Source organism: Pseudopodoces humilis, chromosome 7 (assembly GCF_049639895.1).
Source record: "Pseudopodoces humilis isolate 2021_Gansu_Grassland_sample_001 chromosome 7, ASM4963989v1, whole genome shotgun sequence".
NCBI classification, from domain to species: domain Eukaryota; kingdom Metazoa; phylum Chordata; class Aves; order Passeriformes; family Paridae; genus Pseudopodoces; species Pseudopodoces humilis.
The window spans coordinates 24,215,033-24,237,153 of NC_142206.1; the positions used below are offsets into that span (position 1 = coordinate 24,215,033).

Consider the following 22,121-nt stretch of genomic DNA (forward strand, 5'->3'; position numbering starts at 1 on the left):
TTAAAGCGCTCAAATACTAATAGAGATATTACTAAGTAAACAGGCACTTTACCTGTTTTTCTCTTGCAGTGATAAGATCACAGCAGAACTAGTGTCTAAGATTGGGGATAAAAATTGGAAGATCAGAAAGGAAGGTCTAGATGAAGTGACAAGCATAATAAATGAAGCAAAGTTCATACAGCCAAACATCGGAGAACTTCCAGCTGCTCTGAAGGGTCGTCTCAATGACTCCAATAAAATCTTGGTATGTTTTTTAAAATCGTATTTCAGTTGCTTCCAGCTTAAAATTTACAGAAGTTATGATTTCTGAGCCTTGCTTATTACTGTGTGGTCTCTTTCAATGTCATTAAATGAACAGTTGGAAAACAGTGAACTGTGTGTTTCCAAATCATGTATTTGCCTATTTTAATAATAATATTTTAATAAACACTTGCCTTTTTTTAATTTAGAAATGCTTTGAAAGAATGGAAAATCTACCTTTATTCTGAGTGTAATATAAGGAAATCTTAAAAGAATTTAACTAATTGCTTAATTTGTGACAAAAGTGAATTTGTCTTGTTTGAAAATATTTTTACTTGAAACTTAATTTGCTCAGAATATGGAATTATTGTTCAGTGTGATGGATTTGAAGGCTGGAATAGGTGTCATTGAGCAGGCATTCTAAAGTAAATGCTTAATATATAGCAGTGTCTCTTTTCCCTGTATAACTTGGAGCTTTTCCACAAATGTTTGTAATGCTGTTTTATTTAAAACCCTTTTTTTTCCTTATGTGCAGGTGCAACAAACATTGAGCATTCTTCAGCAACTAGCAACAGCAATGGGCCCCAATATCAAACAGTATGTGAAGAATTTGGGGATTCCTGTCATTACAGTCCTCGGAGATAGTAAGGTAGGACAGACATCAGGATCTTTGCATTTTGTGTATCTGAGCTGTGCCTGAAAGTTGGATGGTAGTTAAAACTTGCTTGGAAGCTTACCAATTTTCTTGCCTGAATGTCAACTTAATATTCAAGTATAAATATGTGCCTGAATGTATATTCAGATATATTTTCTTCCCTGTAACTAAACCCAGTGGAACAATCTGGCCTTTAAATGAATGTGGTGACTATGTGCATATTTCTGCTGCTGAAAGTACACCGTTTTAGACACTGGACAGGTTTGCTTGGTAAAGTAAGTTCCTTGTAGAATTTTTAGTGTATCACTGTAGATTCTGGTATACATTGTTGTCTTTGTCACTAGAGGAGACCTTTGAACTGGTGATAGACATAGGACATTCACAACTGACACTGAAGCTTGTATAAATAACAGCATCAAGTTTGCTGGGATGCTGTGTCAAAATCAAGCTTAGGACCATGGTAAAGAGCTATTTGAAGCAATGGGTAAAGAGGTTTGGGAAGGTGCCAATATCTTGTGCCAGAAGTCTTGGGCAATTATCAAAGACAGCATACTTCAGCTGTCTCTGCTTGGAATGTGAGTAGGAAAAAGAGCAGAAGCTGGATCTACCTGTCCCAAACAATGGAAGGACTTGGACTGGTTCTAGGGATAGATAAAAAATCTCCTGGTTCAATTTTTTCTCTATAAAGAGTCTTCAAGAACTGAGATTTTATGCGACTCTTAAGTTCTTCTTTTAACTCACCAAGTATCCTGAGATAAAGCAAGCTTCTCTTGTAGAGTCATAGAACTTTTTAGGTTGGAAAGGAACCCTAGAAACCATCTAGTTCCAACCCCACTGCCATTGGCAGGGACACTTTCCAGTAGACCATGTTGCTCAGAGCCCAAGACTGGTTGCAAGCACGTGGAGAGTTGCAAGCACAAGGAGAGTTGCAAGCACGTGGTTTAAGGATAAGACCAATTGTGATTAACTTAGTTACTAAAATGCATAATACTGACACAACTTGTAAGCACTGTAATGCTGACAAAGAAGATTGTATGCTTGTTTGAACACTCTTAAAGTGGTACTTTTTTTTTAAGTACAGCAAAGGCAAGATTTACCTAGTTTATCAAATCTATCAAGTTTTTGAAGATGAGGGTGGTCCATTTTAGGTCCTACTTTAATATGTGGACCTACTTTTATAGTGGACCTGCTGAATAGTTGAAGAAAATAATCAGCTTGAAGCTTGAGTGAAGATAAATTAAATTAGGGTGGTGGAAACCAAGGCCTTGTCAGAGAGGCTGATGAGTATGTGTTTACCTGCAGTACATAACTTCTTTTCCTCAATGAGATAGAAGGTGGAAGAAGCTGGTAAAGCAAGGATGCTGACTTCTTGTTTATATATATGCCTGAATGTTACTTGTGTATTTAATATGGTTCATACTTAACTGAGTCTGCTACGTTATTAGCTTTCGTCAGAAATTCAGCCTACAGGAGAGGGTTGTATGTATAGAGTCATGTCTAGACTGATAGAAGTTTTAAAGAACCATGGTTGTTAAATATTCCATCTGGCTTCTCATAACTTCATATAGCCCCTTCAAAAAAGGGTGCTGTTCTAAATTTTGCTTGGAAAAAACACTAAAGATGGAAATAGGTAGGAGTTAGAGGGCTCCCTCATTCCTGATATGACTTTTGCTCATGTGTATCCTAAATGAGTGTCCTAATAACAGGCTCCATAATCCACTTGTCTTGATTTATGAATGTGCAGTTTATTTTAAGCACTATATAAGTCATATTATTTTTTTATCTTCTTTGAGAGTTAGACTCCCAGAATTGTCATTAGTGAATGGTAGCATGTAAAAGTTATTTTAGAGATACCCTTTCACTCTCCTTATTAAACTTCACCCTCTTTATTAAACTATTTAAAAAAGATACATTTAATGACTGATTTGGGGATTACGGTAGCTGATATCATCACTGAAACTAAATTCTTCTGAATCTTAGACTTCTCAAGCTGCAAATAAGAGATTTCAAAGCCTGTGATGTGTAGCTTTTTGCTTTCATAGGAAGGAGAACTATTGCTTTTTCCGTCATAATCTTCTGACCCCTCTTTAGGTTTATTCTTTTTAAATTTTGTTCTTGCTGCAGAATAATGTTCGTGCTGCTGCGCTGGCAACTGTGAATGCCTGGGCTGAACAAACTGGCATGAAGGAGTGGTTGGAAGGGGAAGACCTGTCTGAAGAGCTAAAAAAAGAAAATCCTTTCCTAAGACAAGAGGTAGGCTTCTGTCAAGTAAACTTGTATGTGTCAAATCAAAATAATCTTATGTGCTATGGACTCTTTATCTATGCAGACTGAAATGGCACAATGCTACCATTATATGGGAAAGCAAGTAGCTGTGTATTTGTATTAATATAAAATTGTTAAACCTCAAAAGGCTAATAACAAGCTTTCTTCCTGCATCATAATTGTCATTTAGACTTCAGTGCTTCTAAAATGAAACTTTTGTCTGTTTTGGTTAGCATTTTAAGAGTTCTAGTGTTGTATTCCCTCAAATTCACCACAGAATAGAACTGGAGACATTAAAAAGTGCTGCTGGAATTCTGTTCCTTTCAAAAGGAAGAAACAGCCTGTAAAGAGACCAGGCTTAAAATTTTAAGGTAGTTGTGTGTTAATGTGCTGTACTTAACTTTTAATTTTTGTAATTTTTATTATATGAAAATTTATGTTGTTCAAGAATATTTGTCTGAAAAAAAGTTTGGGTGGGTTTTTCTTTCTTACACTGTATGATGTAATGGTATGTGAAGGACTACTATTCATACTCTCATGGCCTGATGCAGCACTGTGAACACTTCTTTAAAAGCTTTTATTTTAAAACTTTCTTTCAGCTTCTTGGTTGGTTGGCTGAGAAGCTGCCTGCCCTCCGTTCTGTTCCTTCTGACCTACTCTTGTGTGTGCCTCACCTGTACTCCTGCCTTGAAGATCGAAATGGGGATGTGCGCAAAAAGGCACAGGATGCCCTGCCGTTCTTCATGATGCATCTTGGCTTTGAGAAGATGGCAAAAGCCACTGGCAAGCTGAAGGTACTTCTCTTAGAAAGATCAGATCATGTGACCTTGAATGAGTGAATATTAAGTCCTATTCACAGTCTCATGACATGCTCTCTTGAGTCATGTAAGCCTGTCTGTATTATTTTCAGGGGGACTGAAAATAGTATCAGCTGTGAGCTAGAGCTTTCTCTGCGTCAAAAATTATTACTGCCATTACAGGCTTATTACTTCAAAAGCTTGATACTTATTCACTCTGCTTTTCTTCTGAAAAAAATGTACTTGCGGATAGCTTCCATACCAGGTCCTGTCCCACTCTGTGCCTTTGTACTCATACTTTAACATGATTTCTAGAAGTTTGGTTTGACTTATGGACCCCTGAGTGGTGAATAGGCACTTCATTTGATGTCTGAAGGCCACTTACCTAGAACACATTGCTGGTTTGCATATTTCTTACAGAGCTTGCAGAAGAAACTTTAACGAAAGATTTATTAACTCAGAAGAAAAGTATCTGAGAACAGTAATGTTTTAAGATGAGCATCCTCTGAGATGCTTAACAGAGCATGGATTGTTTCAAGCTACTTTTGTTTCTGTTGTTTGTGGCATGTATTGGAAAGATTAGTGATATATACTACTAAATTTATCACTTCTTTTTTGCTCTTTTTATTCTCTAGCCAACTTCCAAAGACCAAGTACTGGCCATGCTTGAGAAAGCCAAAGCCAACATGCCAGCCAAACCAGCTCCTCTTGCTAAAACATCTTCCAGAGTGGTAGGAGGAGCAGCTCCAGCCAAATTCCAGCCTGCATCAGGTAACCTCTCTGACATTTTGGGAAATGACTGAGAAAATGGTGGATTTGAAGCTTTTTGACTTGCCAGAGGAATAAACATACTTAGCTGGAGAAGAGGTATTCAGCATAGTTAGGGTTTTGGTCTTTCTTGCATTTGAATCAGCTTCCAGTGTAGGAGGGTGTTTCCTTTCCACACAGCCATCTGTCAGCTGCTCTTTGAAAACTTGTAAATATCTACTTGGTATTGAAGCTAAAACCAAGCTGGTCTAAAGGGAGAGATTTTTTTTCTAATACTAATCTGATTTTAATAATATATTTATTTTTGTTTTATGTTTTCACATTATTTTTTCTGGACTATTTCCTCAGTGTAGTTCACTGTGGGGCTTCCAGAATGCTTGTGTGATGGGATTAGGGGACAAATAATTTGAAGAAGTACTCCTTCTTGCTGGGGTTAGCTTGCCTTCTCAAGCCAGGTGCAACTACAGCTCTAGTCATTAGCCTGCACAGTATATATGTCTACATATTTTTAATTGTTCTGAAAAATGACAAATTGGCTGACATATCATGATCTTAATTAGGAAAACTTTGTATGCTAACATGGAATTTAAGGGACTTCTTCAGCGGGTCTAAAGTCCACAGACATATGTGTGATTAAGCATATTGTATCCACAAAGAGTTTTTCTTATGCCCTAAGAACAGAAAACTTAGAACCTAAAATAGGCTTCTAGATAACTTTAAATGGTCAATTGTTTCTCCAGCATTTGCTGATGATTTGGGGTCTAATACCATGGAACCCAAGCCTGATCTCAAAAAAGCCAAAGCAGGAGGACTCTCCTCTAAAACTAAGGTATGTTGATTGTATTTTGTGTAAAATCAGTTTTATGAAGTTAGTAGCTGTGTTTTGTTAATATCTTGTAGGTAGAAAAGTGTAGTCCTTGCTAGGGACAACTTTTATTAAAATTCTTCATGCTTGTCTGATCTCTGAAATGACAGGCATTCCTGTATCACTTACCTGATCACTGCTTTTTGTCATTACCTATTTAATTCCTAAAGTGCATATTATCAAAAATCAGTCTTGTGAGCATTTCTGTTTGTTCCAAGTTTTCTTGGCCTCTTCAACTTTGTGCTATTGAGAATTCATTCTTACCATTTCAGGTCAAATGTTACACTTGAATGTTGATTTTGAACCCATGTATAAAAAGAAATTAACCTCTGCCTTACTGAATGAAGGGTAAAAAGTTCTCAATCAAAAGTGGAAAAAAGGGAAGGAGTATGCTTAAAAAAATAATAATCTCAACTGATTACGGTCAATTTTTGGTTAGGTTTTCCTGTTGTGTTACAGTAAATTTTTTTTGCTGTTAATAATAAAGTTTGTCCTATGTGTGTAACTAAAAATAACCCAAATTGTTCTGCACTCCCGTTGTCTCCATTGTCTGAAGTAGTGTTGTAACAGGAACATTTGATGTAGGTCCATATTCATGGCAAGAATGAGCAGAGCAAACCTTGAAGGATGTTGTAGGTTTGCTGAAGTCAATGCAGTGTTCTGTCAGACAGCTGTTTACTCTTAAGAGTTTCCATTCCAAACCTTTTAACACATCCACAGCAAAGACTTTTCTATGGCTTATTTACAGCAGTCAGATGTTAATAGCAATATGTCCAAGGGTAATGCCCGCCTGTCCAAAGCTAATGCAAGCCTCAGCAAGGGCAGTTCAAGTCTGACAAAGAGCCAGTCTATCAAACAGGTACCGCGTTGAGTTTTAGGGATGTGTATGGGTGACTAGCACACTGGTTGAGAGTGATGTGTCATAATTCACAGAGTACTACTGTGCACACTGTCATGGGTGTTGCTTCCACAGTGGCTGAGCACATACTTTTAAACTTCTAATCAACATTTTTCTTTCAGCTTCTCTCTGGCTCTTGTACACATAGGCAGCATGAGGGTGGCTAGTATCTAACAGTGGCAGTTGTTGGGACTGAGGCATATATATGGCTTGTGTTGCCTGCTAATACCTTGCTTCTTTCAGGGTGTACAGGGAAAGAAGGTGATAAGCAAGCCTAATCTGAAGGAAGATGATGATAAATCAGGCCCTATTTTTATCATTGTCCCAAATGGGAAAGAACAGAGGATGAAAGAAGAGAAAGCTCTGAAGGTGAGAAAAACCAGAATGCATTCACAAGTTTTGAAGTGGAGGCTTTTGATGCATTCTTTAGTTTTTAATTTAGAATTAAATATACTGTGGCATGCGTTAGCCACTGTCCATCTCTTGGAGTCTGATTCTTGAGCTGAATTTAATACATCAATAGTGGGCTTACTGTGGTGTTTCTTTTCTGATTTTCAAATTTTGTGCATTTATGCCCTGTCATAAAAGCCAGAGGCCTTCTTACATTTTTCAAGTTATGAAGTATCATTAAGCTTAGTCAATTGTTTGCAGGTACAATGTCAGAATTCTAGGGTAAATTGCAAATGCTTTAATATACTTATTTTGAGCAGCCCCAAACATAGCAGATTTTAGTGAAATTCTGTTATTGAAAATATGCACGTTCTTTGTAACTTGCTAGTAGGTAGGCCTGTCTGGAGCTTAAAAACGACTTCGAGATAATCATTAAGATAATGGCATAAGGATAACTAGTCCATCTGAAGAAAACTTGTCACATAAAAAAAAGTTGAGCAATCACTGATTTTTCATTACTTCTTGGCAATAAGGAGGCTTTGAAAACAAATTCTGAAGCAGAATTAAAAGATTGTCAGCAGCATCTGTCAGGAAGAAAAGGTATTGCTTTACATGAATTCTAAATGCTGCCTTTTACAGGTGTTAAAGTGGAATTTCACTACTCCCCGTGATGAATATATTGAACAGCTAAAAACTCAGATGTCCACTTGTGTGGCCAAATGGCTACAGGATGAGATGTTTCATGCAGACTTCCAGCACCACAACAAAGCACTTACTGTTATGATTGAGGTGAGTTTGGATTTGTGGTAGAAGGTGAGGCTGATAGAATTACTCTCTGCTGTGAAAAATACTGCTTAAATTAAAACAGAAATTCTTTGAGGAGCCAGGGGTCAGTGTTCTGTGTAGTTGAAACTTAAACATACATAGAAGTAATTTTGAGAGGTATGACGAAGTTGGTATTAATACTGTTTCCTGGGAGAAGGGAAAATTTCCTCACCAGAGACTTCTCTGAGAATTTCAGAAAGCCATGTAAGTTAAGTCAGTATGTATGGTTCTAAGAATCTACCAATAAATGTAGATTCTTACCAGACATAGCTTAGTTTATTTTCTTCTTGAACAATGTATATGTGTGTTTCATTTACATAACCTTTTTTTTTTTTCACTTTCTTCAAGCACTTGGAGAGTGAAAAAGATGGAGTCATCAGCTGCCTGGATTTGATCCTAAAATGGCTTACCCTGAGGTTCTTTGATACCAACACAAGTGTTTTGATGAAAACACTTGAATACCTTAAATTGCTTTTCAATTTGCTGAATCAGGAAGAGTATCACCTCACCGAAAATGAAGCATCCTCTTTCATCCCATATCTTATCCTAAAGGTACAATTTGTTTTACTGAATCTAATGTTATTTTTCATGAGGAATATGGCAGATGACTATCAAACATGGCAGCATGTTCATTCTAAATATATTGTGAATGGAGTTAAATCCAGTTGATGGCTGGTTTGAGATTCAAAAGGCTGTGTTTTTTTAACTTGGAGAAAAGGAAGCTCAGGGGAGATCTTGGTGTTCTTTAGAACTACCTGAAAGGAGGTTGTAGTGAGGGGGGTGTTAGTATTGTCTTGTCAAGTAACAGTTGAATAGAATGAGAGCAAAAAGGCCACAAGTTGTTCTAGGGGAGACTTTGGATATTTGGAAAAATTTCTTCACTGAATGGGTTGTCGATCACTGAAACAGGCTGCCCAGAGAAGAGGTTGAGTCTCCATCACTGGAAGTATTTAGAAGACATGTAGATGTCACACCTGGGGACATGGTTTAGTGGTAGACTTGGCAGTGTTGGTTTAACAGTTTGACTTAATGATCTTAAGGTTGTCTTTTCTCATTTTCATGATTCTATATTGCATATTACCCATTAAAAGCCATTGACAAAAAAGGGATTTTACCTTAAGAATGATTCTGGCTTTCCTAAGACTATTTAGAGTAGTCAAAAGTATCATGGGATGGTATAAAATATTCTGTATTTCTTCCCCTCTTTTTAATTTTTATTTTTAAATTAATTTTCCATTAGGTAGGAGAACCGAAAGATGTCATCCGTAAGGATGTACGTGCAATTCTGAACAGAATGTGTCTCATCTATCCTGCCAGCAAGATGTTCCCTTTTATCATGGAGGGGACAAAATCAAAAAACTCCAAACAACGTGCAGGTAGGAAATGGCCTGTTGAACTGCACATGTGCAAAGTACTTGAAATTGCTTTGGCTTACATATTGAAAAACGCAGCATAAGAATGTTGGGTGGGATGTAAGATTTGTGTGCACATGGCATTTTATGCAGATGTTTGTAAGTGTTTAAATGATCAGAATTTCAAGTAGCTACATGTTGCTTTTTATTTTTTGGTGTCTTTGTCCCCCCCAAAGATAAGTAATGTCTTGAGTTGCTATGAGTATTATGAGTCCTTTGAGTAGTCTTGTTTTCTTAGTGAAACAGTGCTGGGGAGAACAGTGACAATACTATTTTCCTACTCAGCAGGGGAATCAGTTAATCTGATCAAGACATGTCTCTACACTGTACATCTGTCTCACCACAAGTAATGTCTATAATAAAGTTGTGGTATTTGTAGTTCAAACTACCTGTCACTTGGAAAATATCTTATCCTGGTATAAGCAGAAAGTTGAATTCTATACATAATATAGTATTGCCAGCTCACACCTGTTTACCTGAATGTGATGCTAACTGTAACATTGCTCATACATGGGAAATACTTGAAGTGTAGAGGAGTGACTGACAGCTTTTAGATACTATCTGTGAAGCGGTCTGCTGTAGCTAACTATTGATCCCATAAATCACCTGCAGTATATCTATCATCAGCTTTATGATAGGCAGTTCTCTACAGTAAACGTTCAAGTTGTGCAAGCAACACAGGAATTGGGAGTGCTCTTTCCCCAGCAGTTTTAAAACTGAAAGTGCATATGTTATTTTCTTCTTTTAGAATGCTTGGAAGAGCTTGGATGTCTGGTTGAATCGTATGGCATGAATGTATGCCAGCCAACTCCAGGGAAAGCCTTAAAAGAAATGGCAACTCACATCGGTGACCGAGACAACACTGTGCGCAACGCTGCACTGAATACCATTGTGACCGTCTACAACGTCCATGGTGACCAAGTGTTCAAGCTGATTGGAAATGTCAGTATAACTGCAAATAAGTTTATGGGGGATTTGGGGTTAGGGTGTTGTGCTTGGTTTGGTTTATTGATTTTTTTGTTCGGGGTTTGGTGGTTTGGTTTTTCTTTAAGTCCTTACACTTTTGTAGGGAATTAGCACTGTTTTGCTTGTTATTGTGATTTTTGTAGTGTTGAAAATAACTTACTACATCATAGATCCTCTGATGGCTATTTGGTTAATCCCAGACTGTAGAATATATGAAGTCTTAGAATGGTTTGGAAAGGGTCTTTAAAAACCATTTAGGTCCAAACCCCCTGCCATGGGCAGAGACACTTGAACACTTCAGAGAGTGGGTATCCTGTTTCATTGCCTCAGCCATTCTCACAATCAAGAGATTTTAATCCAATTTAATTTAGTTTCTTTAATTTATATTAATTACCACTTTTCTGTTACTGCATGCTCCTGTTAGAAGTTCCTCTCCAGCTTCCTTGTAGGCCCCTTTTAGGTACTGGAAGACTGCAATGAGGTCTCCACAGAGCCTTCTCTTCAGCATGCTCCCAACCCCAGCTCTCAGCCTGTCTCAAATAAAAGAGATGTATATGTAACCTGGATGTGCATGAATGAAAAAGAAAACTGGAAATTAAAAAAAAGAGGAAAACATTGATCTTCATGGGAACTAAATTGTTCATAAAGAGTAACTTGCGTTATAATCAACTGTACAAGTAATGTCTCTGATTGAGAATATTTGGATAATTTATTTGGCTAAAAAAAGCTAGTTGTTTGGGCTCAGTTAAGTCCTCAGCTTTTTTTTTTATGCCAAATTTATCCAATTGCTTTGCAGTTGAAGTCTTGTAAGTTTGGATTGCTTGCTTTATCTTACTGCATTTCATTTTTGAAGTGTCAGTACTATGTCGCTTTGTACTGCTGCTCTTTTGCTCTCTGAAAATCATACTTAGCTATTATCATCTAAAATACTGTAAAAGTTGAAGGTGGCCAAACTCAGTTTCCAGTGCCCAGCAGTGGAAAGCTAGTTGACCGTGTTTATATTTACTGTGCATATCAGATTAAGTACACTGAATTCTAATCTGAGATCTAATCAAGAGCGGTTAGATAATTTTTTACAGTTCTGTTCTCTGGATTTGTTCTTGGTAATGTTTCTAGCAGCACTAAAACTGATTGGAATATGATAGATATTTTAATACCTTTGCAGCTTTGTTGTGTTGTGTCATATGCCATAGGGCATGCAAGCTATTGGATGGGTATTTTATGGAATATGACAAGCAGGGGAAGCAAGGCTGCCCTCTTCTTTTTTTTTTTTTGTTGGTTTGTTTTTTGTTTAAACTTCTAGCTTCTTGAAAAGTTGAAATTTAATGTGACTCTTATTTTCTCTGGTAACTGTTCCCATGAGGTTTAATGTTACATTTTCATTAACATTTTAGATTTTCATCCTATTTAACAATTGCTCAGAGTGCAATCTGCTTCTGCCTCAGTTCTAGATAGTCTGTTTAGTTTTGAATTTTCAAGGTAAGGGAAAAACTGTAGCACCTGAACAATTCAGCCCTTTTAAACCATGATTTTCTGAGCTTCAGTATGGCCCATCTGTGGGTTCTCAGGAAGATTTCTAAATCATGGGGATGCTGGAGAGTACTTCTCATGAAATTGTAGTACCTATCTTTGCTCAAATAGAGTTATTGGTAGTCTTTGGTCTGGTAGATAAGCACGTAAATTGGAGCATTAAGTTGCCTGATCTGGTGTTCATATTGAATTATGAGTACATTGAACAGGACAACTGTCAGGACTCTGGCCTCTGTGGCAGGGTCTAGAGTGTTAAAGTACTGCCTGGCCTGCTAATAGCGAATATAGAAAGGTGGGTGGGTTTTTTTTGTTTGGGGTTTTTGCAGCAACACATGCAACAACTACAAACACAGGATAGTACTATAGTTTGAATTCAAGATGTACTGTTTTTTGAAAGTTACGTGGGCTAGAAATAGGTGTATTCTGTATTACAGCTTGTCAACGTGTGTTAGTTAGCTCTTGAAGTAGCACCTGAGTCCAGAGTGTCCTGGTGAGTTTGCTCCTAGGAGGTAGCATTGACAAAATTCCCACCTTCGTATTAGAGAACTTCAGTCTGTACTAATAAGTATGGTGTGAATCCTGTAGGTGACTGAGTTTTCTAAAACCCATACAACTCAGGTTGAGTTGAAAGCATTGTGTGTTACAGCTTTCAGAGAAAGACATGAGCATGCTGGAGGAAAGAATAAAACGGTCAGCCAAGAGACCCACTTCTGCTCCAGTGAGACAGGCAGAGGAGAAACCCCAGCGTACTCAGAACATCAGTGCCAACGCCAGCATGATGCGCAAGGGACAAGCTGAGGACATGTCCTCCAAACTCAAGTATGTAATGTTACATTATGGTCTCTTGCCTGCATAGTGTATGTGCCAATATGTCTGACAATGTCATTTTAGTTCCTGTATCATCATCTTTGCATGTTGTGAAAAATGGCCAAATAATATAAATCTAAATGTCTGAAATTTTTTGTCTTGTCTGTCTTTAAATCTTTCTAAATGGTCTTGTGCCTTTTTTCACTGCTTCTCCATGGACAGAATTATGTATCGCACTTATAGGATGTAAGTACTGCCCACTAACTCCTTGGTAGCAAGGCTCTTGTATCTTTCAATTTCTATCCTAGCCATCCCTTCCTGAGGGTGATGGGTTTTCCATGGTTAGTTCTAGGTTATTTACAAGTCTCTGAATTAAAGAAAAGAAAGAAGACAGAAATACGGGTTTCTGCCAAGGTGACTGTAGATAAAGCTGCAGACAGACATGGCACTTCCACATTAAGCAACTGTTCAAAATATTGGGAGAACTTTCAGTTGCATTTAACTTGGTATTTGTTGGGCCCTGTTCTAGTTATGTTAGACACAAAGCATAGAAATGGATAAGCATGTGTGAATTGTAGAGCCTGGGGCAAGAGTACCGGAAACAGAAAGCTCAGGAACTGTTCCTTGCCACCTGCTCATTGTTTGGGAATAAAAATCTGTGCTGAGAGCTATGTATTAAAGTATTTCCTTGAAAAATCTGATATGCAGCATAGGTCATGAGGGGATGCTGGGAGTCTTAGACTCAGAGGAGCTTGCAAGGCTGCTCTGTACATGTGCATCCCATCCATTATTTAAAAAAACAAAGGTGAAAAAAGACCACTCAAACTTTAAAGTTATATTCCTTTATACTAGTAAAGGAAGTAAAGTAGCCTAGTACTGTAAACTGTGCTAGTTATCTCCATCCATGCATACCTAGCACAGGTACAGGGCATCTTGTGGTTTAAAAGAGAAACTAGGAGGGCAAGTAAGTAGCAGCTGCTCTTCTAGCCTACAGTGTTTGTTTTACTAAGGACTAGGGGAAAGGCAAAGGGAGTTAAGGGGCTTGAATATAATCCAAACTGCAAAACCTGTGCTACTATGAGAGCTTTAGGGCTACCAGTGGATACTAGTGCTAATATTCTTGCCTCTTGTGTATGTGTAACAAGCACTGTATGTATAATAAACTAAAACTATCTCCTGGTTTCTGTAGCCAAAATCGCAACATGGGCAGCCACTCTGAGACAACACATTCAGTGCCACGGGAATTTCAGCTGGATCTTGATGAAATTGAAAATGACAATGGAACCGTCAGATGTGAGATGCCAGCACTTGTACAGCACAAACTAGATGACATCTTTGAGCCAGTCTTGATTCCTGAGCCCAAGTGAGTTTAGTTTTAACTCCTAGGTGAAATCAGCTGGGCTGCCTAAAAAGTATTTTGAGAAGGTGAATTGATAATGCTAGTTTCTACATTCATACTTATTTTCATGAGAGGGTAATGTCAGCTGATTGGAAGAGATGGCAAAACAAAAATGTGTTGTACTCTTCTGACATCTGGAGAGCAGTTATTTTTAATGAAAAATGTGAGTTCTGCTTAGGCATTTTTATAGTTAGAGGGTCTTGAGTTTGTAAGTGCATCATCAGTGTCTTTACAAATAGTGCAGTAGACATGGTAAAAGGAATGATTCCTTCCTTGAGAATCCTCAGTGAAGAATGAAATAATTTTTCCTAGTCTCTAAATCATCATTGAAATACACCAGTTAGGTGTATACTAAAGTAGCTCTCCAAAAAGTAATCTATCCTGTGTTCAACCCTTTAGAATCCGTGCTGTGTCCCCTCACTTTGATGACATGCACAGTAACACAGCTTCTACTATCAACTTTGTCATTTCCCAAGTAGCCAGTGGTGATATAAATACAAGCATCCAGGCTCTGACACAGGTAAGTGAATTAAGGTAGCAATTAATCACACTGTACTTTGCCTGCGAGGGTGATGAGTTGCACTGTGGTGGGGCAATCATGTCAGGTGACGTGGGCTCTGCTCAGGATCTCCCTGATGACAAAACTAAGTGCACAGGGGCCATCTGACTCGCTTTAGCAATAGAAATTCCGCTTGGAAGTTTATTCTACAACTTAATGCTTTTTTCATTAATGCTTAATGCTTCTGTGTTATATTTTTGGTTTTGTCAAATTATTTGTACTATGACTTTGGAAAAGCCAGTTTTAGTCAATGAGACTTAACCTCTGTCAAGGATCTCTATAACAGTTTAAATTTAGAAGAATTGTTTTGCCCCATAGTTTTTGCATGAATTTATGGTGGCGTTAAGTGTTTAAAATTTTTTTTTTGTTCAGAGGATTTTATAAAGCTGTAAATTTCAGCATCTGTAATGCAGCTGTTGATGTTTTCATTTGTCTACAGGATAAGATTGCAGTTCTCTAAAAATATCAGTAAGTGGTTGGGTTTGGATTAGCAATACAAGTCTCTAGCTACTGATTTTGGGTGAAAGCTTAGAATACAACTGCCTTGGCAAATGGATTGGTCATGGCAAAAACTTTCTTGTAGAACACTATTTAAATTGTTGCTTTGTACTGTTTGCATTGTGTTGACTTCATTAGAGCATTCTGTTTTTAAATCTTAGATTGATGAGGTACTCAAACAGGAGGACAAAGCAGAAGCTATGTCTGGCCATATTGACCAGTTCCTAATAGCCACATTTATGCAGCTCCGGTTAATATACAACACACACATGGCAGACGAGAAGCTGGACAAAGATGAGATCGTCAGACTTTACAGCTGTATTATTGGGAGCATGATCACGGTAAGGCTTTTCTGTAAAAGATAAGGTGAAGAGCAAACAGCTCCTGTGCAGAAGTTGTGGGAGAATGGAATGTCTGTTCTGTGCCTAGGTTAGCTTACTACTGAGTCTTTCTTACAAAGGTTTGTTGCCAAATGCTCATCAACACACCTTTTGAGAACAGGTGGGGAATGAAAAGTTGGGGAAAAGGTCTCTGCTTCTGCAAGATACAGCCACTAAGACTTCTGTTAACCTCTGTGTTTAATATTCTTTACCTTTTGAGTGCTGAGTTGGTGGCCTGAGTATTTTTAGAAGTCACACAGCAAAAGTAACTTTCTTCATAGTTAGTTGTGTTTTGACTGTTTTTACTGTTGTGGGAAATGGGAAGATGTCATGGTTTGATAGTGTAGTCTAGAGAAGTCCTTATACTAAAGGATCATGTGCAGGGAAAACTTACGCTTTCTTCAATCTGTAGCTATTTCAGATAGAGAGTCTGGCTCGAGAAGCATCCACTGGTGTGCTTAAAGACCTAATGCATGGTCTTATTACATTAATGCTGGATTCTCGAGTTGAAGATCTTGAGGAGGGTGAGCAGGTCATCCGATCAGTCAACCTCTTGGTAGTTAAAGTACTGGAGAAGTCTGACCAGACCAACATCTTGAGGTATGTAATGAAAACTGCACAATTACTGCTCTTGCTTACCTGTTCTCTTGCATTCCTTGAATGACTGAGTTTGTTAGTTATTTTGTAAGCAAAGACCGATGCCTGTAGAATCATTCAGCTAGCTAATAAGGAATGATCACTGATGGTGAACAGAATTTGACTGCACAGCTGGAGACAAGCTAAACAAACCAGTTTAGTATGATTCTTTGTGCTTTGAAGTTCAGCAGACTATCTTAAATTCTTGTAGCATACTAGAAAGGAGAGAACTATTGCACATCTGCTGGACTAACCCAAATCACTGGTGTAATATTCTGTGGTGAGTTGGCATCTTTTTTTCTCATGTATAGCACTTTTTTTCTGTGTAACCTTTATAAATTTATTCCTTCTAGTGCTCTGCTTGTTTTGCTCCAAGACAGTCTTCTAGCAACAGCCAGTTCTCCTAAGTTTGCAGAACTTGTCATGAAGGTGAGCCTGTAGTAGAGATTTCGGTTTATCTGAATCGCCTTACCTGAAAGAACAGATGGAGTTAAAAAATATTAGTGTCCATAACTTGAAATATTTATTATAAACTTCTATAATTCTGATCTTATTAGATGTCCCATATAGGAACTTGAGGAGGCTGCTGTATACCTGTTAATAGTTTACAGAAACTTGAGTACACGGATACAAAATGCACACAGAGGTGTACAGTGACCTGCTGGGCTTGTTTGCTTAGGCACCGCACTGTACTATGGATTCAAACAGTGCCAGACTGGAGCTGGCTTGTATCCTGTCATCTGTATTGACAGGCAGAGTGAACAGACAAGTGTCTGCATTTAAAGCATGAGCACCATCTTTTCTTGCCATACAACACCCTTTTGTAGCTGGCATGATTTAAAGACAGCTCAGGCATTCTTAATGAGGTTAAATCTAAAGAACTTGTGTGTAGGTGTACATAGCATATATGTATTATCTGCTGAAATTTCTTCACACAAGGCGTTCAGTCTCCTGTTATAGGTAGAGAAGTCAGCACCTCACTTATGCATCAGCTCTAAAGAAAGATCTGGATATTGTACAGCCAGTTACAAAAAGAAAGTACGTACCAGTGCAAATTAGCTTGAGCAGCAGACACAGTGTGTGCCTGTATGATGTGCTAGCAGAGTGAAGTGGCTCAGTAATAGTGTTGTGTAACTTGTCCTTATATAATCAAGTGCTTCTTTCTTGAGTTGTCGTGCTTTAAGTCAGCCTCTCATTCCAGTGTCTGTGGAGAATGGTGCGTCTTCTTCCGGAAACCATTAATAGCATCAATCTGGATCGGATTCTGCTGGATATCCACATTTTCATGAAGGTCTTTCCCAAAGAGAAGCTGAAGCAATGTAAGAGTGAGTTCCCTATTAGGACATTGAAGACTCTGCTTCACACCCTGTGCAAGTTGAAAGGGCCCAAGGTCAGAGCAATCACTAGTCATATATTTTTAAACTGGATGTTCATGCAGTCTCTAGAGTCTTTCCCCTTTTTTTTTCTTTTTTTTTTTAATTGTCCTTTTTTCTCATTTTAGATCTTAGATCATTTAACAATGATAGATAACAAAAATGAGTCAGAGCTAGAAGCTCACCTTTGTAGAGTAATGAAACATGCCATGGACCAGACTGGAAAAGCTGATAAGGATACAGAAAAAGGAGCTTCTCGCATAGTAAGTAAAGAAAATGTGTTGGCAGGGGAAGTGAGTGTAATTTAAGAAATAAACTTAATTTTGTGTTTGTGAAATATCAAATAATTCCCTTTTCAACATGCAACTAACATTGGAAATACTCTTCTAAAGTGAAATTTTCATTTGCAGCTGTTTTGGGAATTTGCTGTGTGTGTTTACCTGAGTATTCTGTGCATATCCCAGGATGAGGTACTCTCCAGGAGATTCAAATGTGCAGCATAAATTTTATGCTGCATGGTACTGCATCTGATCTACTAAAAGTTAGCCCTATCCAAAGCAGGTTTTAAACACTTAACTTCTCGGAAGAAGTCCTACAGCTTCCTTGCTCATATACTGAGTATAAAGTGTCTATGTAGAACCCTGATCACTTCAAGATTTTCTTCATCTTGGAAACTCTGTATTCATCTAGCAGGTCTGAGGGTGTCATGATTTCTGTTTAGTTTTATTTGCTTTGTTTTAAAAGTCTCCTGTTGTTTATTTATTTAGGAGGAAAAGGCTTCAAAAGCCAAAGTCAATGATATTTTGGCAGAAATATTTAAGAAGATTGGCTCAAAGGAGAACACCAAGGAGGTGAGTGCCCCCTTCCTGCAAGAAAGAGAGCATGATACACTAGAATGGTGTTTGCAGCAGTTGTAGTAATACATAACAACTCTTCCCTCCCAGGGTCTGGCAGAACTGTATGAATACAAGAAGAAATATTCCGATGCAGACATTGAGCCCTTCCTGAAAAATTCCTCACAGTTCTTCCAAAGCTATGTGGAAAGAGGCCTCCGACTGATAGAAACAGAACGGGAAGGGAAAGGACGCATTGCTACTTCTACAGGTACATGTTATAGAGAAACTAATTGGTTTATGAGAGGCAGAGATAGAACAGTTACTTGTCTCGTGGTAGAAATTAATATTTGCATACATTTATGGATTTCTGAAGCAAGCCATGTATTTTCTTGCTGCTTGTGTTGCTTCACAAGGCACCATTTGTAGGGAGTATGCATTCTTCGTTTACAAAAACAGAAGTTATGACCACACAGCAAATGTAGAAAACATCTGAAAGGCTTGGCAAATGTGGTTTTAATCCATATCCTGTAGTGTGGGTTGAACATTAGCCTGTGTTTCATATGTCTGGTATCAAGAATTGGTTCTGCAAGGTTTTATAAAGCTGGTTTAAAACAGCAGCAGCCGCTGTCAGATTCTTCTTTTACCTTGTTACTAAAAACATATAGGAGGCATTTTAGTAATGGTATTTTCTGTGTAATTGTAAAGCTTATTTTAAATTACATTAACATTAAATTACATTAGTTTTAAATTAACTGTTTCTGTGTTGTGATGATCCTTTTCCAATAATTAGCTTTTAAATTGGATGAATTACTGTAAAACTGCTTGTTGCTGAGTCTTTTCATTGCACATAAATACAAAGGAGTATTTAATGAAGTATTAGGGAAGGAATGTGACAAGTTATTAGCTAACAGTAAAAGCTGATACACAGTCTAGCAAGACTACCTCTACTAACTTTTATTTCTTACTTGTTTCATAGTGTCCTGCGGAACTTTAGCTTTTTTTCTACTACTGCTTCTTCTCCTATCCCTGTATTGTAGATTCCTTTAGGAAGATAGATGATATGAGATTCTTTCAGAACTTCCTAATGTATCCAACTATGCAGGACAGAAAATTCTACCTTTCATCATGAAAGTTTGTACAACTGAGAAATATTAGTTCAACCGTTTTCAAAACCAAATTTACATGCCACAGTTGTCTTTTTTTTTTTTTCCTTCCCTAACTTAAGGTCTGATATAATAGAACTTGCTGTTCCTTATTGCAGCAGTGCTTCATTTAGAGTAAGGTATAAATGCTTAACCTTAATTCTCCTTTTATCTATTTTAAACACCCTTGTAGTAAATTAGTGAGAACAAATCCTTGTCCATGCCAAGTCTTAGAATTTGCAATTCTTTTAATAATGGGTAAGTTTTTTTTCATCTTGTAAATTCCTTTTCTAGTCTCTTGGTAGGGAAGCTTTAAAAACCTTGTTATGTGCATTCCAGAAATCACTCTTTTGAGACTGAGTTGGAATAAAAAGCTTCAGGTTGCACAAATGAGAGATAAAGATGGGTTAGAATTAGTGATAAACCCAAAAACCCTACAACTCCAAATATCTTCTACCTTGCCAGTTTCTCAGTTCTCCTGTTGGACATTAGCTGATGCACATCAGCATCTTCCTCTCCCCACACTGTTCTCTTCAGCTATTGGCTTCAGCACTTCTAGAGCTGCTCTGCAGCCACTCCTTGAATTTCTCCATTTCTTTTCTTGGTTTTCAGTTGTCACTTTTGCAAGGACACGAAAGGCCACATATGTCTATACTAGCAAATGCAAATAACTAGAAAATAATAGGTTGGTTGTTTCTTCATCCATTGCATCTTATTTCAAGGAACTGACCAAGAGGTTTATGCCTTTCTGATGTTTTAATTTTTTTTTATCTTTCCTCCTTCCTTCCCTTCATCCTCCAGGAATTTCTACTCAGATGGAAGGAACATGTGTTCCTGCGTCTACCCACACTGTATCTTCATCTATAGGAAATACAAATGGGGAGGAAGTGGGGCCTTCAGTTTACTTGGAAAGATTAAAAATCCTCAGGCAGCGTTGTGGCCTTGACAACGCAAAGGTATTGTACTTGACACCACTTGTAAATCCCCTGGGGAGGCACTTAATTTGCTTTTTTTTTTTTTTTTTAAACTCAAATGCCAGAAGGCAAATTCCAATCAGAATGTATGATATTTCACTTATTATGCATGTCCTGGCTACTCACTGCATGTCACTATTTCTATTATAAATGGCTTTAAACTCATTACTTGGCTAGGTAGGCTTACATTTCAATCCACTCTATCTGCATCACTGGTGTTACATGCAAGTTGTTTCTACAGGCCTGTTGCTTATTATCTTCCCTTGCTGGGAAGTTGAGTCTCAGAAAGGTTCAAACAACAACCATTCTCTAAAAGTTAATACCTCAGAGATGAATGATGTGGAAATTCCAGATCTTTCTGCTGTGAAACAATCGTGAGAGCTGAATTAAAACTTTGAAGTTTTTCGGTGTCTGGGTACTGAGTTACAGGAATGGTGAATGAGCTTAGTATTGGAAACTTGTGGACCAAAATTTCTTACAGTTCAATGATCTCTGTGTTAAGAATCTAGTGCCAATTCCTGAAATTTGAATTTGGCCATGTGAGAAGTGATGTTCACTCTAGGAATAGTCACCCAAATGCATCACTGTTTTAACTTTGACACAAATTTGAGTATTGGCTTAGAGATCTGAGGAAGGAGAAATGTTTCCTAGATGATAGTAACAAGGTAAGTAACTCAGATGGATATATCAGTTGGTAAAAGAACAATGAATTGACACTTTTAAGTCTTTGACAGGTTCAGTCTTACCAGTCAGTTAAAGTTTCCTCTTCTCATTCTTCCAGAAAATTCATTGTCTGCTGATGTTGCACATAGGCAGGGATTTTTCTTTTGTGCTAGAATTTAAGCTGTTCAAGACTCTTGCAGTCTCTCTCAGTAAAACTCTAGTCTGCGGGGAATTTTTTGATCTGAAAGACCAGTTTCTTTGTGTCACTGTTGACATAAAATGAAACATTAACTACTCAGATGATAAGAATTGAGTATTGTAATTAGCTTTGCATGGTTCTGACTTTGACAGCAACTGACTTTATTGCTCCAGATCCATTTGTGTTGTAGTGTTCTTCCCTTTCCTCTGTTTTTATTGCTTCCTGTAGAGATGAAAAGCCATTGATTATGATTTGTACTTTTTATATGGCCTTTACCACTGTCTTAACGCTTCTCTTTCCTCCCTCATAGCAGGAAGACAGACCCCCTCTGACGTCTCTACTTTCTAAACCAACACTCCCTACAGTCGCATCCTCTACAGATATGCTTCATAGTAAGCTCTCCCAGCTGCGTGAATCCCGGGAGCAGTACCAACATCTGGACCTGGACTCCAATCAGACTCATTCCTCTGGCATTGGAACTACTCTGGCTTCACCCTCTTCTGCAGCAGCCAATATTGATGACTTGAAAAAAAGATTGGAGAGAATAAAAAGCAGTCGCAAATAGAGATGCAAAGAGACAGTATTGCTGTTGCTTGGGGCTGTCTTCAGCTTTAGTTTACTAAACTAGAAGTCTTCATAGTTAAATGGCCTCATTTAGGCCTAATGTATACAAACTGGTTTATGTATAATACAGTGGATTTTGGGGGGTTGAGTCATTGTGGCACAAGTATTTGTACATAATCTGCTTCTCAATGAGCATCTCTTTGACAATAGAAGGCTGTCTGTGTATTAGTTTTAGTGTACAGACCTGTAAACAACCATCCTCTTGCTCAGACTAGTTTCTCATGACTTGGGGTTTTTATTTGTAAAGTTGTCTTTAAAATCTTTTCCTAGTTCTTAACTCTTAGAAGATCTTTAGTGATTTCACTTTTAATTTTGTGAATTCTTCTCCATGTAATCCTTGAACTGTTGATTCTGTATGGACACATGGCATGAAGTAACTAATTTAAGTGTCTTTTGTAAATAAAGTTTGCATTAACTATA

The 22,121-nt window shown here is 37.8% G+C and overlaps 1 protein-coding gene and 1 non-coding gene across 9 annotated transcripts in view; both read left to right on the plus strand.

Annotated features, from left to right (window-relative positions):
• CKAP5 (cytoskeleton associated protein 5) overlaps positions 1–22,121 on the plus strand; it is a 53,980-nt gene extending 31,859 nt beyond the window's left edge. For 4 of the 8 annotated variants that reach the window (XM_088057184.1, XM_088057187.1, XM_088057185.1 and 1 more), the window contains exons 22-46: positions 70–244; positions 776–889; positions 3,020–3,148; positions 3,760–3,954; positions 4,593–4,728; positions 5,466–5,554; positions 6,339–6,449; positions 6,732–6,857; positions 7,518–7,667; positions 8,052–8,255; positions 8,944–9,079; positions 9,864–10,057; positions 12,258–12,430; positions 12,641–12,664; positions 13,608–13,781; positions 14,217–14,337; positions 15,036–15,215; positions 15,667–15,854; positions 16,244–16,319; positions 17,092–17,280; positions 17,392–17,526; positions 18,031–18,114; positions 18,208–18,367; positions 20,043–20,197; positions 21,388–22,121. In XM_088057184.1, the coding sequence (XP_087913310.1) occupies positions 70–244; positions 776–889; positions 3,020–3,148; positions 3,760–3,954; positions 4,593–4,728; positions 5,466–5,554; positions 6,339–6,449; positions 6,732–6,857; positions 7,518–7,667; positions 8,052–8,255; positions 8,944–9,079; positions 9,864–10,057; positions 12,258–12,430; positions 12,641–12,664; positions 13,608–13,781; positions 14,217–14,337; positions 15,036–15,215; positions 15,667–15,854; positions 16,244–16,319; positions 17,092–17,280; positions 17,392–17,526; positions 18,031–18,114; positions 18,208–18,367; positions 20,043–20,197; positions 21,388–21,642 (3,673 nt within the window). In that variant the 3' untranslated portion in view covers positions 21,643–22,121. The remainder of the gene's footprint in view (positions 1–69; positions 245–775; positions 890–3,019; positions 3,149–3,759; positions 3,955–4,592; positions 4,729–5,465; positions 5,555–6,338; positions 6,450–6,731; positions 6,858–7,517; positions 7,668–8,051; positions 8,256–8,943; positions 9,080–9,863; positions 10,058–12,257; positions 12,431–12,640; positions 12,665–13,607; positions 13,782–14,216; positions 14,338–15,035; positions 15,216–15,666; positions 15,855–16,243; positions 16,320–17,091; positions 17,281–17,391; positions 17,527–18,030; positions 18,115–18,207; positions 18,368–20,042; positions 20,198–21,387) is intronic. The other 4 variants (XM_088057188.1, XM_088057189.1, XM_088057190.1 and 1 more) reach the window with 4 other exon arrangements.
• Positions 14,380–14,490, plus strand: LOC148183992 (small nucleolar RNA SNORD67). Its single transcript, XR_015773041.1, has one exon. It is a non-coding gene; the product is annotated as a small nucleolar RNA SNORD67 (small nucleolar RNA).